Source organism: Chlorocebus sabaeus, chromosome 6, assembly GCF_047675955.1.
Source record: "Chlorocebus sabaeus isolate Y175 chromosome 6, mChlSab1.0.hap1, whole genome shotgun sequence".
Lineage (NCBI taxonomy): Eukaryota > Metazoa > Chordata > Mammalia > Primates > Cercopithecidae > Chlorocebus > Chlorocebus sabaeus.
In genome coordinates, this window is record NC_132909.1 from 50,178,793 (window position 1) to 50,193,563 (window position 14,771).

A 14,771-nucleotide genomic window follows, 5' to 3' on the forward strand; every position below is an offset into this window, starting at 1 on the left:
GCTTCCGTATTACGGAACACACAAATATGGCGGCGACCCGGTTTACAGGGCTTAAAAATGCTCACGTGATAAACCAACTTCCGGTCTTTCTTCCAAAAACGCTTTCCCTACTTCCTGTGCTCCTGCGAGACGCGCGCGTCGGGGATTAACAAGTTTCTGGTTCGCCGTAAGCCCGGCCTAGGGGCAGCTCTGACTCAAGAGCTGGCTACAGGCGCATGGAAGGTTCCCCGGAACGGGAGGCGCCAGCGGCGGCGCTGGCCGCCGTGCTAAAGCACAGCTCGACGTTGCCGCCCGAAAGCACCCAGGTCCGGGGCTACGACTTCAACCGCGGTGTGGATTACCGCACGCTGCTGAAAGCCTTCGGCACCACCGGCTTCCAGGCCACCAACTTCGGGCGCGCTGTACAGCAAGTCAATGCCATGGTGAGGACGGGGGCGGGATTTCTAGGGACGCGGAGGGGCGTGGCTTGTAGAACCAGTGCGGTACTAGACGGGGGCAGGGCTTCCAGTGGAGGAGGTGTGTCTTTTGAGCGGCCCAATAGTTGGAGGAAGGCGGGACCTATTCTGGGCGGGAGTTTGTGTCCTGGGAAGGGGATTTTGCACTCTAGTAGTTACAGGTTAGTACAGTAGCCCGAGGAGGCAAGAACTGATTCTCGGTGTGGGAGCGGGTTCCAGGTAAATTTAAAGCTTTCTGGAATGGGCAGAGCCTGAGGCTAGACAAGTTAAGGGAGGATTTGGGAGGAGGAGCCTAAGTCTGGGCGGTGCTTGAATTTAGATTTGCTTTTCCCAGCGGGGAAGGGACCGGATCTGAAAGGAGATGCTCTCTGATTCCTAAAAAGGTGGGGGCTGGCTGGGCACGGTGGCTTATGCCTATAATCCCAGCATTTTGGGAAGCCGAGGCGGGTGGATCACTAGATCAGGAGTTCGAGACCAGCCTGGCCAACATGGTGAAACCCTGTCTCTACTAAAATTCAAAAAATTAGCCGGGCATGGTGATGCGCGCCTGTAGTCCCAGCTACTCCAGAGGCTGAGGCAGGAGAATCGCTTGAACCCGGGAGGGGGAGGTTGCAGCGAGATCGCGCCACTGCGATACTCTGTCTCAAAAGAAAAAAAAAAAAAAAAAGTCCTGGCACGGTGGCTTACGCCTGTAATCTCAGCATTTTGGGAGGCTGAGGCGGGCGGATCACCTGAGGTCGGGAGTTCGAGACCAGCCTGACCAACATGGAGAAACCCCGTCTCTACTAAAAATACAAAATTAGCCGGGCGTGGTGGTGCATGCCTGTAATCTCAGCTACTCGGGAGGCTGAGGCAGGAGAATTGCTTGAACCTGAGAGACGGAGGTTGCGGTGAGCCAAAATTGTGCCATTGCACCCTAGCCTGGGCAACAAGAGTGAAACTCTGTCTAAAAAAAAAAGGGTGGGGGCAAATCCTTAACGCGTGTCCTGAGATCTGGTCTGGGAAGGGGCAGAGTTTGCACAGGAGATGTATCTTGGTCCCCTGTAGAACTGGTCCTGTATCCCTGACTGTGCAGGGCCTGGGGTGAAATCTGTTTCTGGAGCCCACCTGGAGTCCTGGGTCTGGGATTTAACGCCAGTGCTTAACTCGACCTGGCTCTTACTCTCAGATCGAGAAGAAGCTGGAACCACTGTCACAGGATGAAGACCAGCATGCAGACCTGACCCAGAGCCGCCGCCCACTTACCGGCTGCACCATTTTCCTGGGATATACATCCAACCTCATCAGTTCAGGCATCCGTGAGACCATTCGCTACCTTGTGCAGCACAACATGGTGGGGACCTGGTGGGGCCATGGCCTTGGCCTCTGGGTCAATGGGCGATGCAGTTATTGATCGTTTAAGTGAGATGGGGAGATAGGGGTCTGTTATAAGCAGAGGAACAGAATCGAGTTTTGTTTTGTAGCAGAGCTCCCTCATAGGAGTCACTGGACAAGGATGAGGTTAGAAGTCCTGCCCAGAATGAGGGCCAGAGCTTCCTTCTTGGGCCAACTTCACTGCCCTGTGGCTGCAGGTGGACGTATTGGTGACCACAGCTGGCGGCGTGGAGGAGGACCTCATCAAGTGCCTGGCGCCCACATACTTGGGCGAGTTTAGCCTCAGGGGGAAGGAGCTCCGGGAGAACGGGATCAATAGGTGAGAACCCTGAGTGGTGCTGGGCAGGGGAGCTGGACCAAGGGTCCTGGGGCCTGATGCCTACATGCTTCCTGTCCTCAGGATCGGAAACCTGCTGGTGCCCAATGACAATTACTGCAAGTTTGAGGACTGGCTGATGCCCATTCTGGACCAGATGGTGCTGGAGCAGAACACAGAGGTGGGGCTGGGGCAACCTGGAGGGGCCAGTCCAGTGGGAGTCAGGGGAGGCATGGCCTGAAGCTCACATCCTCTCCTAGGGTATAAAGTGGACGCCTTCTAAGATGATCGCCCGGCTGGGCAAAGAGATCAACAACCCAGAGTCCGTGTATTACTGGGCCCAGAAGGTGAGGACCTAAACAGGGGCAAAGTAGCCAGACTTTGATGTGTTATTTCATCTTTCCAGCCACCTGGGGATTCACCACTGTTATTCTCAGCATCCTCACGCTTAGATGAGGAGACTCAAACACAGATAGGCATGGTAATTTTTTTTTTTTTTTTTTTTTTTGAGACAGGATCTGGCTCTGTCACCTAGGCTGGAGTGCAGTGATGTGATCACAGCTTACTGCAGCCTCAACCTCCTGGGGCCAAGCAGTCCTCCCACCTCAGCCTCTCGAGTAGCTGGGACCACAGGCACATGCCACCATGACCAGCTAATTTTAAAATTGTTTTATAGAGATGGGGGGGGTCTCCATATGTTGCCCAGGCTGGTCTTGAACTCCTGGTCTCAGGCAGTCCTCCCACCTTGGCCTCCCAAAGTGCTGGGATTAGAGGCATGAGCCACTGTGCCTGGCCAGGCTAGGTAATTTTGTCCCAAGTCACACAGATAACTAGTGGGGCCTCAGCATCCTTATGCTCCTCCCAGACTATCTCTGGAACAGTAGGGGCAGCACTTAGCAACTCCCCTGGGGCCTGGCTCTGGGTCCCACACTCCCAGAGGCTATAAAATAAGAGCTACCCACTCCCTTTAATTAGAGAATCAGAATCGGGGGGGAAAAAAAGAAGGCTGCCTACCCTTTATTATTTTTTTTTTTTGACACGGAGTCTTGCTGTGTTGCCCAGGCTGGAGTGCAGTGGCGATCTTGGCTCTCTGCAAGCTCCGCCTCCTGGGTTTATGCCATTGTCCTGCCTCAGTCTCCCAAGTAGCTGGGACTACAGGCGCCCGCTGACACGCCCAGCTAATCTTTTGTATTTTCAGTAGAGACTGCGTTTCACTGTGTTAGCCAGGCTGGTCTCGATCTCCTGACCTCGTTCGTGATCCGCCCACCTCGGCCTCCCAAAGTGCTGGGATTAAAGGCGTGAGCCACTGTGCCCAGCCCTCTTTTTTTTTTGAGACAGAGTCTTACTCTGTCACCCAGGCTGGAGTGCAATGGTATGATTTCAGCTCACTGCAACCTCTGTCTCCCAAGTTAAAGTGATTCTCCCACCTCAGCCTACTGAGTAGCTGGGATTACATGCGCCCACCATCATGCCCAGCTAATTTTTGTATTTTTGTACAGATGGGGATTCACCATGTTGGCCAGGCTGGTGTTGAACTCCTGACCTCAAGTGATCCGCCCGCCTTGGCCTCCCAAAGTACTAGGATTACAGATGTGAGCCACCACACCCAGCTTACCTATTCTTTCTTTTTTACGAGACAGGGTCTCACTCTGTTACCCAGGCAGGAGTGCAATGGCACAATAATGACTCACTGCTGTCTTGAGCTTCTGGGCTCAATCGATTCTCCTGCCTCAGCCTGCTGAGTAGCTGGGACTACAGGTGCTTGCCACCATGCCTGGCTAAATTTTTTGTAGAGATGGGGACTCACCACATTGTACAAGCTGGCTCTTTTTTTTTTTTTTTTTTTTTTTTTTTTAAACAGAGTTTCACTCTTGTTTGCCAGGCTGGAGTTCAATGGTGCGATCTTGGCTCACAGCAACCTCTACCTCCTGGGTTCAAGCATTTCTCCTGCTTCAGCCTCCCAAGTTCCCAAGTAGCTGGGATTACAGGCATGTGCCACCACGCCTGGCTAATTTTGTATTTTTTGTAGAGATAGGGTTTCTCCATGTTGGTCAGGCTGGTCTCGAGCTCCCAACCTCTGAAGTCAGGAGTTCAAGACCAGGTGAAACCCCATCTCTACTAAAAGAAAAAAAAAAAAAAAAAGCAAAATTAGCTGGGTGTGGTGGCACATGCCTGTAATCCTAGCTACTCAGGAGGTTGAAGCAGGGGAATCACTGGAACCCAGGAGGCAGAGGTTGCAGTGAGTCAAGATTGTGCTATTGCACTCCAGCCAGGGCAACGAGTGAAACTCCATCTCAGGAAAAAAAAAAATAGAGAGAAAGAAACAGCTCAGCAAGCTAAGAATAGGCTGGTTATTTATGTGCCGGGCACTATCCTAAGTATTTTCTGTGGGTTTTCTCATATAGGCCTCATCTGTGAGAGGTGTTACTGTTACGCTTATTTTATAATTGAGGAAACAGTGCTAGATAAATTAGGCACCCCACCCACAGTCAGATAGTGATGCAGCCGGCATGGGGATGAGGCTCTGAGCTCCAGCCACTGTCCTGTCATGTTCTCTGCAGAACCACATCCCTGTGTTTAGTCCCGCACTTACAGACGGCTCGCTGGGCGATATGATCTTCTTCCATTCCTACAAGAACCCGGGCCTGGTCCTGGACATCGTTGAGGGTGAGGCGCTGGGGCCACAGAGGAGACGGGAAGGAGGGCCGGCTGAGTCCAAGGCCTGACTTAGACCCTCTTTCCCCAGACCTGAGGCTCATCAACACGCAGGCCATCTTTGCCAAGGGCACTGGGATGATCATTCTGGGCGGGGGCGTGGTCAAGCATCACATCGCCAATGCCAACCTCATGGTGAGTGGGGGTGATGCTTCGGCCCACTGTGCAGATGTGCTGTGTGCTAGGCCTATGCCATGCGCTGCGGAGACAGCATGAACTAGACAAACCAGGATCCCTGCTCCCCTGGGACTGATGTTCTAGTAGGGGAGATAGCAAACAAGTGACATCCATGTCGGGGCAGTCATTGCTACGGAGAATACTAGATGATGGGATAAGAGAAAGGGGTTCTGTCTAACAAGGGGTTTTGGAAGGAGGCTTCTGGAAGTATGAGCTGGGAGCAGGGGTTTGGGGAGGCATCTCCCAGGAGCCATGTGGTTGTCTCCCGTGCCAGGAATTGCAGCTGCTGTGGTAGGATTGAGCTTCTGGACTGCAAAGTTCCCAGGAGAGGGAACAGCCAGTGCAAAGGCTCTGGGGTGCCTGAAGTAATCCAGGAACAGCTGGGAACCTGGTGAGGGGAAAGTGGAGTGGTGAGGGCCAGGAGGTGATGCAGCGAGGTGCCACAGGCAGTCTGCTGGGCCTGTGGGCTGAGGTGCAGCTTTGGTCTTTGCCCTGAGGGAGGTGGGAGAGGACTTGACTCCGGTTCCCATGCTCCCCCTGGTGGCCATGTCGTGAACAGATGGTGGCGGGTGAGTGAGAACTCCAGTCCAGGACGGTCGTGACCATGCAGGGATCAGGATGGGCACCGTGGAGGCGGGAGGTGGTTGGATTTGGAGGGCTTCTGAGGATACAGTTGCTGGCAGCTCCTGCCTTGCCGATGGGGCAGGGTTGTTGACACCTGGCTGCTGGGTCTGGGGAAACACGGGCCGTTGTTGCCCAGCAGCTCTAGTGACCCCAGACATTGACATAGGCCCTGTCTGGGATCGAGGGTCTGCAAAGGGCTTCCTTCATCTGGGACACACCTCTCAGCCTGTTTGGCTATGGTGTCCTCCCTCTGTGTCTGTCTCCTGTGACTGGCTGACAGGGCCCGCCGTGCCCCTCCCTCTCCCCACAGCGGAACGGGGCCGACTATGCTGTCTACATCAACACAGCCCAGGAGTTTGATGGCTCCGACTCGGGTGCCCGACCAGACGAGGCTGTCTCCTGGGGCAAGATCCGGGTGGATGCACAGCCCGTCAAGGTAAGGGCTGACTGGGTGGGGCACAGGGTCTTTGGGACCTTGGGCGTGGGACCCATGGCTTACCCAGGTTCCCCCCTACCCAGGTCTATGCCGACGCTTCCCTGGTCTTCCCCCTGCTTGTGGCGGAAACCTTTGCCCAGAAGATAGATGCCTTCATGCATGAGAAGAACGAGGACTGAGCAGCTGCTGTCCCAAGGTCTTACCCCCTCCTCTATTTATTACTTTGCAGACCCAGCCCCTCCCCTACTTTTTGGTCAGCCACATCTCTAGAATAAAATGGTCTCTGCAGTCCTTCCACATCTGTGTCTCGGTCCTTGGTCCTGTTGGTGGGTCCCCTGGCTTCAGCCTGCTCCATCCTCTGCCTCATAGGTCTCTTCCCGCCAGCACTGGACGCTGCCCCCCATGGCGGTCAGCAGGCAGGGCTCCGTGGGGTGGTAGGCCAGCGACTGCACCACGCCACGACCCACAGACAGGGCCAGAGCCAGGGCACCCTGTGGAGCGAGGGGTAGGGAGTGGTTATTTGTGGCTGGGCTGTCCCCTCGTTCCTGAGGTCCCTGGGCACCCCCCATCTCAGTCCTGCCTGAAGCTCTCAGTCACCTCTCGCCTGACCTTCAGCCACCTGCCTCTAATTGCCTCCTGGACACTGTAAAATGAACCTACCCCAGACTGAGACCCACAGTAGCTCTGTCCTACCAGGTGTTCAGGCTGCATGTCTTGGGAGCCTCTTTTATTGACTTTTCGTTTTTAAAAATAACAGAGATGGGGTTTTACCATGTTGACCAGGCTGGTCTGGAACTCCTGGCCTCAAGTGATCCTCCTGCCTTGGCCTCCCAAAGTGCTGGGATTACAGGTGTGAGCCACCACGCCTGGCTTTGGGAGCCTTTTTCTTTTTTTTTTTTGAGATAGTCTCGCTCTATTGACAGGCTGGAGTGCAGTGGTGCGATCTCGGCTCACTGCAACCTCCAACTCCCTGGTTCAAGGGGTTCTCCTGCCTCAGCCTCCCGAGTAGCTGGGATTACAGGCACACACAACCATGCCCAGCTAATTTTTGTATTTTTAGTACAGACGGGGTTTCACCATGTTGGTCAGGATGATCTCTATCTCCTGACCTCATGGATCCACCCCCCTCGGCCTCTCAAAGTGCTGGGAGTACAGGCGTGAGTCACTGCTCCTGGCCGGGAGTCTTTTTCTTGTACCACACCTTCCTCTATCAGTCATTCCTCTTGGCTCTGCTTCTAGACTGTGTCCAGAGACCGCTGATTTTCTGCCACTACCATGCTTGGAGCATGCCTTGCTCGCAGCTTGCGTGTTCCCTGCCACAAGCTGGGCTCCATCCTGTCCACTTGGCAGCGCCAATGATCCCCACTTCCCCTGGTCACCACCAATGCAAACAGTTCCTCAAGCAAGCCATGGTTCCTCTTTCCACCTTGAAAATGTCCCTTGATGTGCCTGCCCTCCAATGCAACTTCTGTTCTACTGGGCCCACAAGAAATAGGTGGAACATTCTTGTTATCTTAGTTCCTAAAGCAAGAGCTTGTCTGCAAAGTCTCCAGGGGCCTCTGGTTCCCTCCATCCTCTTACGGGCCTCAGTTCCCCTGGCCAAGCCCAGTGCTGATGTCTCCTTGGCCGAGACTCCCCCAGTTCTGACCCCACTACACTAGGATGGTCTATTTCTGGCCTAACTCCCCACCAGGCTGGGACATGTCAAGGACAGGGCTCAGGGCTTGAAAACATACACAGGGATGCTCAGATGTAGCTCCAGTTTCTTGAATGACTACAGCCCTGTCTCACCCAGGGTTAGACATGGCCGTCGGCTCCCCCTTGCCCAGGGGTCAGTGCCAGTTGCTTGGCCTGTCATCTGTGGCCCAGCCTGACCTGGATCTTGCCGCAGCTGCCGCCACCCTGAAGCCTTTGTTTCCTGACTGACGCATGCGCTGGCCACGCCTCTACACCATAACATATGCTGTTCCCTTTGCCTGGAATGCCCTTCCTGCCTCACCTTCTCATCTAGCCCAAGCTGGGCACGGTGGCTCAAGCCTGTAATCCCAGCACTTTGGGAGGCCGAGGCGGGTGGATCACTTGAGGTCAGGAGTTTGAGACCAGCCTGGCCAACATAGTGAAACCCTGTCTGTACTAAAAATACAAAAATTAGCCAGGTGTGGTGGTGGGGGCCTGTAATCCCAGCTACTCGGGAGGCTGAGACATGAGAATCACCTGAACCCTGGGGGGCAGAGGTTGCAGTGAGCTGAGATGGCACCACCACATTCCAGCGTGGGCAACAGCATGAGACTCCATCTCAAAAAAAGAAAAAAGGGCCAGGAGTGGTGGTTCAGGCCTGTAATCCCAGCACTTTGGGAGGCTAAGGTGGGCAGATCATGAGGTCAGGAGTTCAAGACCAGCCTGACCAACATGGTGAAACCCTGTCTCTACTAAAAATACAAAAATTAGCTGGCCATGGTGGCATGCACCTACAATGCCAACTACTCAGAAGGCTGAGGCAGAAGAATCGCTTGAATTTGGGAGGCGGAGTTTATAGTGAGCCAAGATCGCGCCACTGCACTCTAGCCTGGGCGACAGAGCAAGCCTTGTCTCAAAAAAGAAAAAAGAAGATCCTAGCCTTCAGGCCCTGGAGTGACTGAGGTAAGGACAGGGCTGAGACAGGGCAAGCTAGGTATGAAGTAGGGCTGGGGGCACCTCACCTCCACCAGGTCCCAGAAGAACACCTTCCCGTCCTCAGAGCAGCTGACCACATGTGTGTCACGCTCACTTAGGCAGCAGTCCAGCTTGTACTCCTGGTTCTTATGACCCTTGTACCTAAGGGTGGACAGGATCGGGGGGCTTGGTCCTCTCCAGAGGTGGGAGAGGAGGGAAGAGATCCCCACCACCACAAAGACTTACTCGCCCAGCAGCTCCCCTGTGTCTTTGTCCAGGAGCCGCAATGTGGAGTCCAGGCTGGACACCAGGGTGCACTGCCCATCCCGGCTGAAGCAGGTGCAGGTGATGGGGCCTTGGGGGAGGGACGGATAGGTGAGTGAGGCTGGGGTGTCCCTGGCTGGCCCCCCCATCTTCCCTGCCTGTCTCGCATCTCCGGCCACACTCACTGCCCACGTAGTCTGAGAAGAGCTGGCCCATCCTCAGGTCATAGCGTCTCATGCGGCCGTCCACGGAGCTGTAAGAGAGGGTAGATCCAGCAGGAGCCTTGATTAGGCTCCATGGCTCCAGGCAGCCCTGTGCCTTCCCAGCCCGCTGGGCCTGCTCTTGCAGTGCACAGGAGTGGAATTCTGAAGCTCTGGCCTTGAGACTCAGGCCCAGGGCCAGTCAGGTCCTACTCCATCGTTTCCAAGACCCATACCCCTTTTCCAAACCCTTGGAGTCCTTCCGATTCTCCCTTTTCTTTTCTTTTCTTTTTTTTTTTTTTTTGAGAGAGTTTTGCTCTTGTTGCCCAGGCTGGAGTGCAATGGCCTGATCTCGGCTCACTGCAACCTCTGCCTCCCAGGTTCAAATGATTCTCCTGCCTCAGCCTCCTGAGTAGATAGGATTACAGGCATGCGCCACCATGCCCTGCTAATTTTGTATTTTCAGTAGAGACAGGGTTTCTCCATGTTGGTCAGGCTGGTGTTGAACTCCCAACGTCAGGTGATCCGCCCGCCTTAGCCTCCCAAAGTGCTGGGATTACAGGCGTGAGCCACCCCACCTGGCCCAATTCCCCCTTCTGTATTCTCCAGCTCCTCCTCCTCAGTACTCAGTCCCACCACTTTCCCCACTACCCAGCACCACCATCTAGACTGCTCTGGTCTCCCTGCACCCCCACAGCCACCAGAGGGAGCACTTTTCAAAGTACAGTTGATCCATGAACAACACAGTTTGAACTGAAGGAGTCCACTTATATGTGGATTTTCTTCTGCCTCTATCAGCCCTGAGACACCAAGACCAACCCCTCCTCCTCCTCCTCCTCCGCCTTCTCAACGTGAAGATCTTTATGATGATCTCTTCACTTCCACTTAATGAATAGAAAATTATATTTTTTTGGCTGGGCGCGGTGGCTCACGCCTGTAATTCCAGCACTTTGGGAGGTCCAGGCAGGTGGATCACAAGGTAAGGTGAAACCCCATCTCTACTAAAAGTACAAAAATTAGCCAGGCATGGTGGCATATGCCTGTAGTCCCAGCTACTCAGGAGGCTGAGGCAGGAGAATTGCCTGAACCCGGGAGTTGGAGGTTGCAGTGAGCCAAGATCATGTCGCTGTACTGCAGCCTGGCGACAGAGACTCTGTCTTAAAAAAAAAAAAAAAAATTCTTCCTTATGATTATTTTTATTTATTTATTTTATTTATTTATTTTTGAGACGAAGTCTCGCTCTGATGCCCAGGCTGGAGTGTAGCGGTACAATCTTGGCTCACTGCAAGCTCTGCCTCCCGGGTTCACACCATTCTCCTGCCTCAGCCTCCCGAGTAGCTGGGACTACAGGCACCTGCCACTACGCCCAGCTAATTTTTTGAATTTGTAGTAGAGACAGGGTTTCAGCGTGTTAGCCAGAATGGTCTCGATCTCCTGACCTCAGGATCCGCCCGCCTCAGCCTCCCAGTGTTGGGATTACAGGCGTGAGCCACCACACCCGGTCTATTTTTATTTATTTTTTAAAATCGTTTCATCTGTTTTTTTGTTTTTTGTTTTTTTTTTTTTTTTTTTTTGAGATGGAGTCTCACTCTGTCGCCCAGGCTGGAGTGCAGTGGCACAATCTCGGCTCATTGCAACCTCCACCTCCCGGGTTCAGGTGATTCTCCTGCCTCAGCCTCCCAAGTAGCTGGGATTACAGGCTCCCATCACCACACCCGGCTAATTTTTTTATTTTTAGTAGAGACGGGATTTCACCATGTTGGCCAGGCTGGTCTCAAACTCCTGACCTCAAGTGAGCTGCCCTCCTCGGCCTCCCAAAGTGCTGGGATTATAGGTGTGAGCCACCATGCCCCGCTTGATTATTATTTTATTTTTTAGACAGTCTCACTTTCACCCAGCATGGAGTGCAGTGGTCCCTCAAACTCTTGGGTTCAAGTGATCCTTCCACCTCAGCCTCCCAAGTAGCTGAGACTACAGCTGTGTGCCACTGTGCCCAGCTGAGAGTAGGTTTTAATCTGAGCATGGGGGCAGCTATGATTCCCAGTAGCACCTCGGCTGAGACCAGGTCCTGGCTCCACTCACCCTGCCAGGACCTCGTGGTCTGACACCTTCACACTGGACACGCCATCTCTGGCCTCATCCAGCGTCTGCACTGGCTCAGGCCTCCGTGAGCGGCAATCCCAACAGCGGATACTGGAATCAATAGAGCCTGTGAGGCCAGCATGATGGTGAGGTCAGGTCTGGAGGGGAAGGGCAGCATCCTGGACCCCCCTGCGTAGGTCCCAGACTCACCGGAGAGGATAACTGTGGCCTCTTCATTAAACTGCACCGTGTTCACCTTCTGAGAAAGTTATTGCCACTCAGAGGAGGCTGGACTTTGGAGGACTGGGATAAAGGCAGGGTTCCCAGTGTCGGTTAAAGCAAGGGCAAAGGTTAGAAGGGGAGGTGAAAGGTTTTGGGGGAACAGCAAGGACAGGGGTTGGTGACTGCCTAGCCTGGCATGCGGAGCGGGGGATCGTCATCTGGGGAAGGGATCCTTACGGTGTAATGGGGGTGGCCTCATCACCACCTATGCGCTAATACGGGTCCCCTCCGCTCGAATGAGGATCTCCAGGCTTTCACTCACCCCTGCATGGCCCCGGAATTTGCGCACGACCTGTCCTGATGCCACATCCCACAGAACCACCGCCTTGTCCCCGCCGCCGGAGCAGAGACTGCTGTTGTCAAAGGAGCTGGAGTACAGGAGGAGGAAGATCAGCATCGACCTCGGATCCCAGCCTCAGCGCTCCCATCCCAGCCTGGCCCCCGGCTCACCCGGCCGCATCCAGCACCTCGTAGCCGTGGCCGCTGTACGTCCGCAGCAGCGTCCCCCGAAGAGGGTTCCACAGCTTCAGGGTCTTGTCACTGCCGCACGTCAGGCAGTAATTGCCATCCACTGGGGAACACCAGGCGGGGGTTACTGGGCCGCCGACCTCAGGAGGCGGGAGGAGGACCCGGAATGAAGACTAAGGCGCTCACCATTAAATCGTACGGCTCGCACCGCCCCTTGTCCACAGTCCAGCGTCTTCAACCGTTTCTGCGGCAGCTCCGGAGGCCGCGGCTTTGGCTCAGGGAAAGCCATGGTCCCAGGACCCCTTCCTCGCCGCCTTAAATCGGTCTGTATGGAAGATTCCACGCCTTCGAAACCCACGCTTGGGTGTAACCTTATTATTGTTCTTCCTGACCTACTTCCTGTTTATCACTTCCGGGTTCATCATTTTGGCATTTGGGTGCTCGTGTTGGAACTATTGAAGCCCGATTTCAGGTTCTTTTACCCATTTCCCCTTTGCGAGGAAGACTTCTGGATTCTCCTAAATTTCCGTTCTCTGGGTAGGAGGAGTCCAAGCCTCTGTCATGAGGAACGGAAATGTGAGGGCCTCGGGTGTTACTCTAAAATCCGCCCTCAGCTTGCACGCCGGAAGCTGCAATTTCTGCAGCGGAAGAGGCGTGACCTGGCCTTCGACTCGCTATGTCTACTAACAATATGTCGGACCCACGGAGGCCGAACAAAGTGCTGAGGTGAGGATGCCAGCGTCGTGGCCACGGGTTCGGGTTGTGGGTGTGGATCGGGGCCCTGGGAAGCGTCTGTCTATCCCGGGGACAGGACCTGAGCGCCCCTGACCCTCGAGCCTGTCGCAGGTACAAGCCCCCGCCCAGCGAATGTAACCCGGCCTTGGACGACCCGACGCCGGACTACATGAACCTGCTGGGCATGATCTTCAGCATGTGCGGCCTCATGCTTAAGGTGGGCGGGGTTGAGCTTCTATGGGTGTAGTTGGACCTGAGAACGAGGCCCGGGGGCGGGTTTGGAATGAAGCCGGGCGTCTTGTCATTGCTGATGAGGCAGGACCTGAGATCGGCCGGGAGTGGGGCTGGGATGACGCTGGGCCAAGAAAGCCCCAGTCTTTGGTGAAGTCAAGAATTCGGGTCAGGGCGGGGATGTGGCAGATTGGTCTGCGGGTGGGGCCAGGCTTTGAAGCAACTTGGAGGAGACTCGTGGAAAAAGGGCAGGGTCTTAAGCATGTGGGATGTCAGAGTCTTGGCCCTGAGAGACGCAGTCAAGGCAGTAGGACTAGAAACCATGTATCTGGAGTATGCCATGAGCTGGTGGGACTGAGGAGTTCCGGGGGGCAAGGTCCCAGCTGCATCAGATGGAATCAGTGGGCATGAACTGGTGTCTGGAAAGGTGGCTTTGGGACTCATTGTTGTGCCTTTCACTGACCTACCCACCCACCTACCTTTCCCCAGCTGAAGTGGTGTGCTTGGGTCGCTGTCTACTGCTCCTTCATCAGCTTTGCCAACTCTCGGAGCTCGGAGGACACGAAGCAAATGATGAGTAGCTTCATGTGAGACTTGGCCTAGAGAACGAGTGACTCTTGAGTAAGGGGTGGGGGGACTCCAGCCTGCCCATCCTGGACTGACACCTCTCTCCTGTCTCAGGCTGTCCATCTCTGCCGTGGTGATGTCCTATCTGCAGAATCCTCAGCCCATGACGCCCCCGTGGTGATACCAGCCTAGAAAGGTCACATTTTGGACCCTGTTTATCCACCAGGCCTGGGCTTTGGCTGCTCAACCTGCTGCCCTCAGCTGCCATCCTGGACTTCCCTGAATGAGGCCGTCTCAGTGCTTCCAGCTGGATGGAGGGAACCTGGCCCTTTCCTAGGGAACACTCTAGGCCTACCCCTCCTGCCACCTTTCCCCTGCCTGCTGCTGGGGGAGATGCTGTCCATGTTCTAAGGGTATCCATTTGCTTTCTTGTTGTCGCCTGTTAATAATAAAGTTTTTCACTCTGGCTGTCAGCCTCTTCTGTTCATTGGGGGATTCCTTCTAGCTTGGGGGAAGGGCTCTAGCTCCATAGGCCTGGCATGGAGTCCCAGTCTGGAGACTTCTGGCTGTTCGCTTGCTTACTTCATAAACTTTGTGTCTTAAGTCAGGTGCTAGGAACAAGACAGTGACTTCTGCCCTCTGGCAACTCACCAGATGGCCCTGATGACCTAGATAATCTGGGCTTTGGTTTCCTTTTTTTTTTTCTTTTTTTCTTAAAAAAAAAGATATGCCATGCAGGCTGAGTGCAGTGGCACAATCTCTGGTTACTGCACCCTCAAACTCCTCGGCTCAAGCAATCTTCCCATCTCAGCCTCCCACATAACTGGGAGCACACATGCGTGCTACCATGCCCAGTTATTTTTGTTTTTTTGAGACAGAGTTTCAATCTTGTTGCCCAGGCTGGCGTGCAATGGCATGATCTTGATCTCAGCTCACTGCAACCTCCGCCTCCGAGGTTCAAGCGATTCTCCTGCCTCAGTCTCCCAAGTAGCTGGGATTACAGGCATGTGCCACCATACTCAGCTAATTTTTGTATTTTTGCATTTTGTGTAAAATCACAAATTCTGTGTTTTCAAACCCGTCTCTACAAAACAACCCATGTTGCCCAGGCTGGTCTCAAACTCCCGGGCCCAAGCGATCCACCAGCCTGGGCCTCCCAAAGTGCTGGAATTGCACGCTTGAGCCACTGCCCC

General features: G+C 54.4%; 3 protein-coding genes across 3 annotated transcripts; 2 read left to right on the top strand and 1 right to left on the bottom strand.

Annotated features, from left to right (window-relative positions):
- Positions 1–82: 82 nt before the first annotated feature.
- DHPS (deoxyhypusine synthase) lies at positions 83–6,394 on the top strand. Its single transcript, XM_007995401.3, has 9 exons — positions 83–422; positions 1,624–1,788; positions 2,027–2,148; positions 2,230–2,326; positions 2,406–2,492; positions 4,707–4,812; positions 4,892–4,995; positions 5,972–6,097; positions 6,181–6,394. The coding sequence occupies exons 1-9, from the start codon at positions 216–218 to the stop codon at positions 6,274–6,276; spliced, it is 1,110 nt and encodes a 369-aa protein (XP_007993592.3). The 5' UTR covers positions 83–215; the 3' UTR covers positions 6,277–6,394.
- On the bottom strand, positions 6,282–12,476 carry WDR83 (WD repeat domain 83). The gene is made up of 9 exons (XM_007995402.3): positions 12,232–12,476; positions 12,028–12,148; positions 11,840–11,945; positions 11,506–11,554; positions 11,296–11,422; positions 9,199–9,266; positions 8,996–9,104; positions 8,797–8,911; positions 6,282–6,588 (listed from the first exon to the last, which is right to left on the bottom strand). The coding sequence occupies exons 1-9, from the start codon at positions 12,332–12,334 to the stop codon at positions 6,439–6,441; spliced, it is 948 nt and encodes a 315-aa protein (XP_007993593.3). The 5' UTR covers positions 12,335–12,476; the 3' UTR covers positions 6,282–6,438.
- Positions 12,477–12,591: 115 nt separating this feature from the next.
- On the top strand, positions 12,592–14,044 carry WDR83OS (WD repeat domain 83 opposite strand). The gene is made up of 4 exons (XM_007995403.3): positions 12,592–12,771; positions 12,892–12,997; positions 13,501–13,598; positions 13,693–14,044. Exons 1-4 carry the CDS (start codon positions 12,722–12,724, stop codon positions 13,757–13,759), a joined length of 321 nt encoding a protein of 106 aa, XP_007993594.1. The 5' UTR covers positions 12,592–12,721; the 3' UTR covers positions 13,760–14,044.
- The last annotated feature ends 727 nt before the right edge of the window (positions 14,045–14,771 follow it).

Coding starts and splice junctions, on each gene's coding strand:
- DHPS (XM_007995401.3), top strand. CDS start 216: ATGGAAGGTTCCCCGGAACGGGAGGCGCCAGCGGCGGCGCTGGCCGCC. Junction 2,327..2,405: donor TGCTGGAGCAGAACACAGAG/GTGGGGCTGGGG, acceptor ATCCTCTCCTAG/GGTATAAAGTGGACGCCTTC. Junction 4,813..4,891: donor GGTCCTGGACATCGTTGAGG/GTGAGGCGCTGG, acceptor CTCTTTCCCCAG/ACCTGAGGCTCATCAACACG.
- WDR83 (XM_007995402.3), bottom strand. CDS start 12,334: ATGGCTTTCCCTGAGCCAAAGCCGCGGCCTCCGGAGCTGCCGCAGAAA. Junction 11,555..11,839: donor AATTCCGGGGCCATGCAGGG/GTGAGTGAAAGC, acceptor TAACTTTCTCAG/AAGGTGAACACGGTGCAGTT. Junction 11,423..11,505: donor GGCCACAGTTATCCTCTCCG/GTGAGTCTGGGA, acceptor CTGGCCTCACAG/GCTCTATTGATTCCAGTATC.
- WDR83OS (XM_007995403.3), top strand. CDS start 12,722: ATGTCTACTAACAATATGTCGGACCCACGGAGGCCGAACAAAGTGCTG. Junction 12,772..12,891: donor AGGCCGAACAAAGTGCTGAG/GTGAGGATGCCA, acceptor AGCCTGTCGCAG/GTACAAGCCCCCGCCCAGCG. Junction 13,599..13,692: donor CAAATGATGAGTAGCTTCAT/GTGAGACTTGGC, acceptor CTCCTGTCTCAG/GCTGTCCATCTCTGCCGTGG.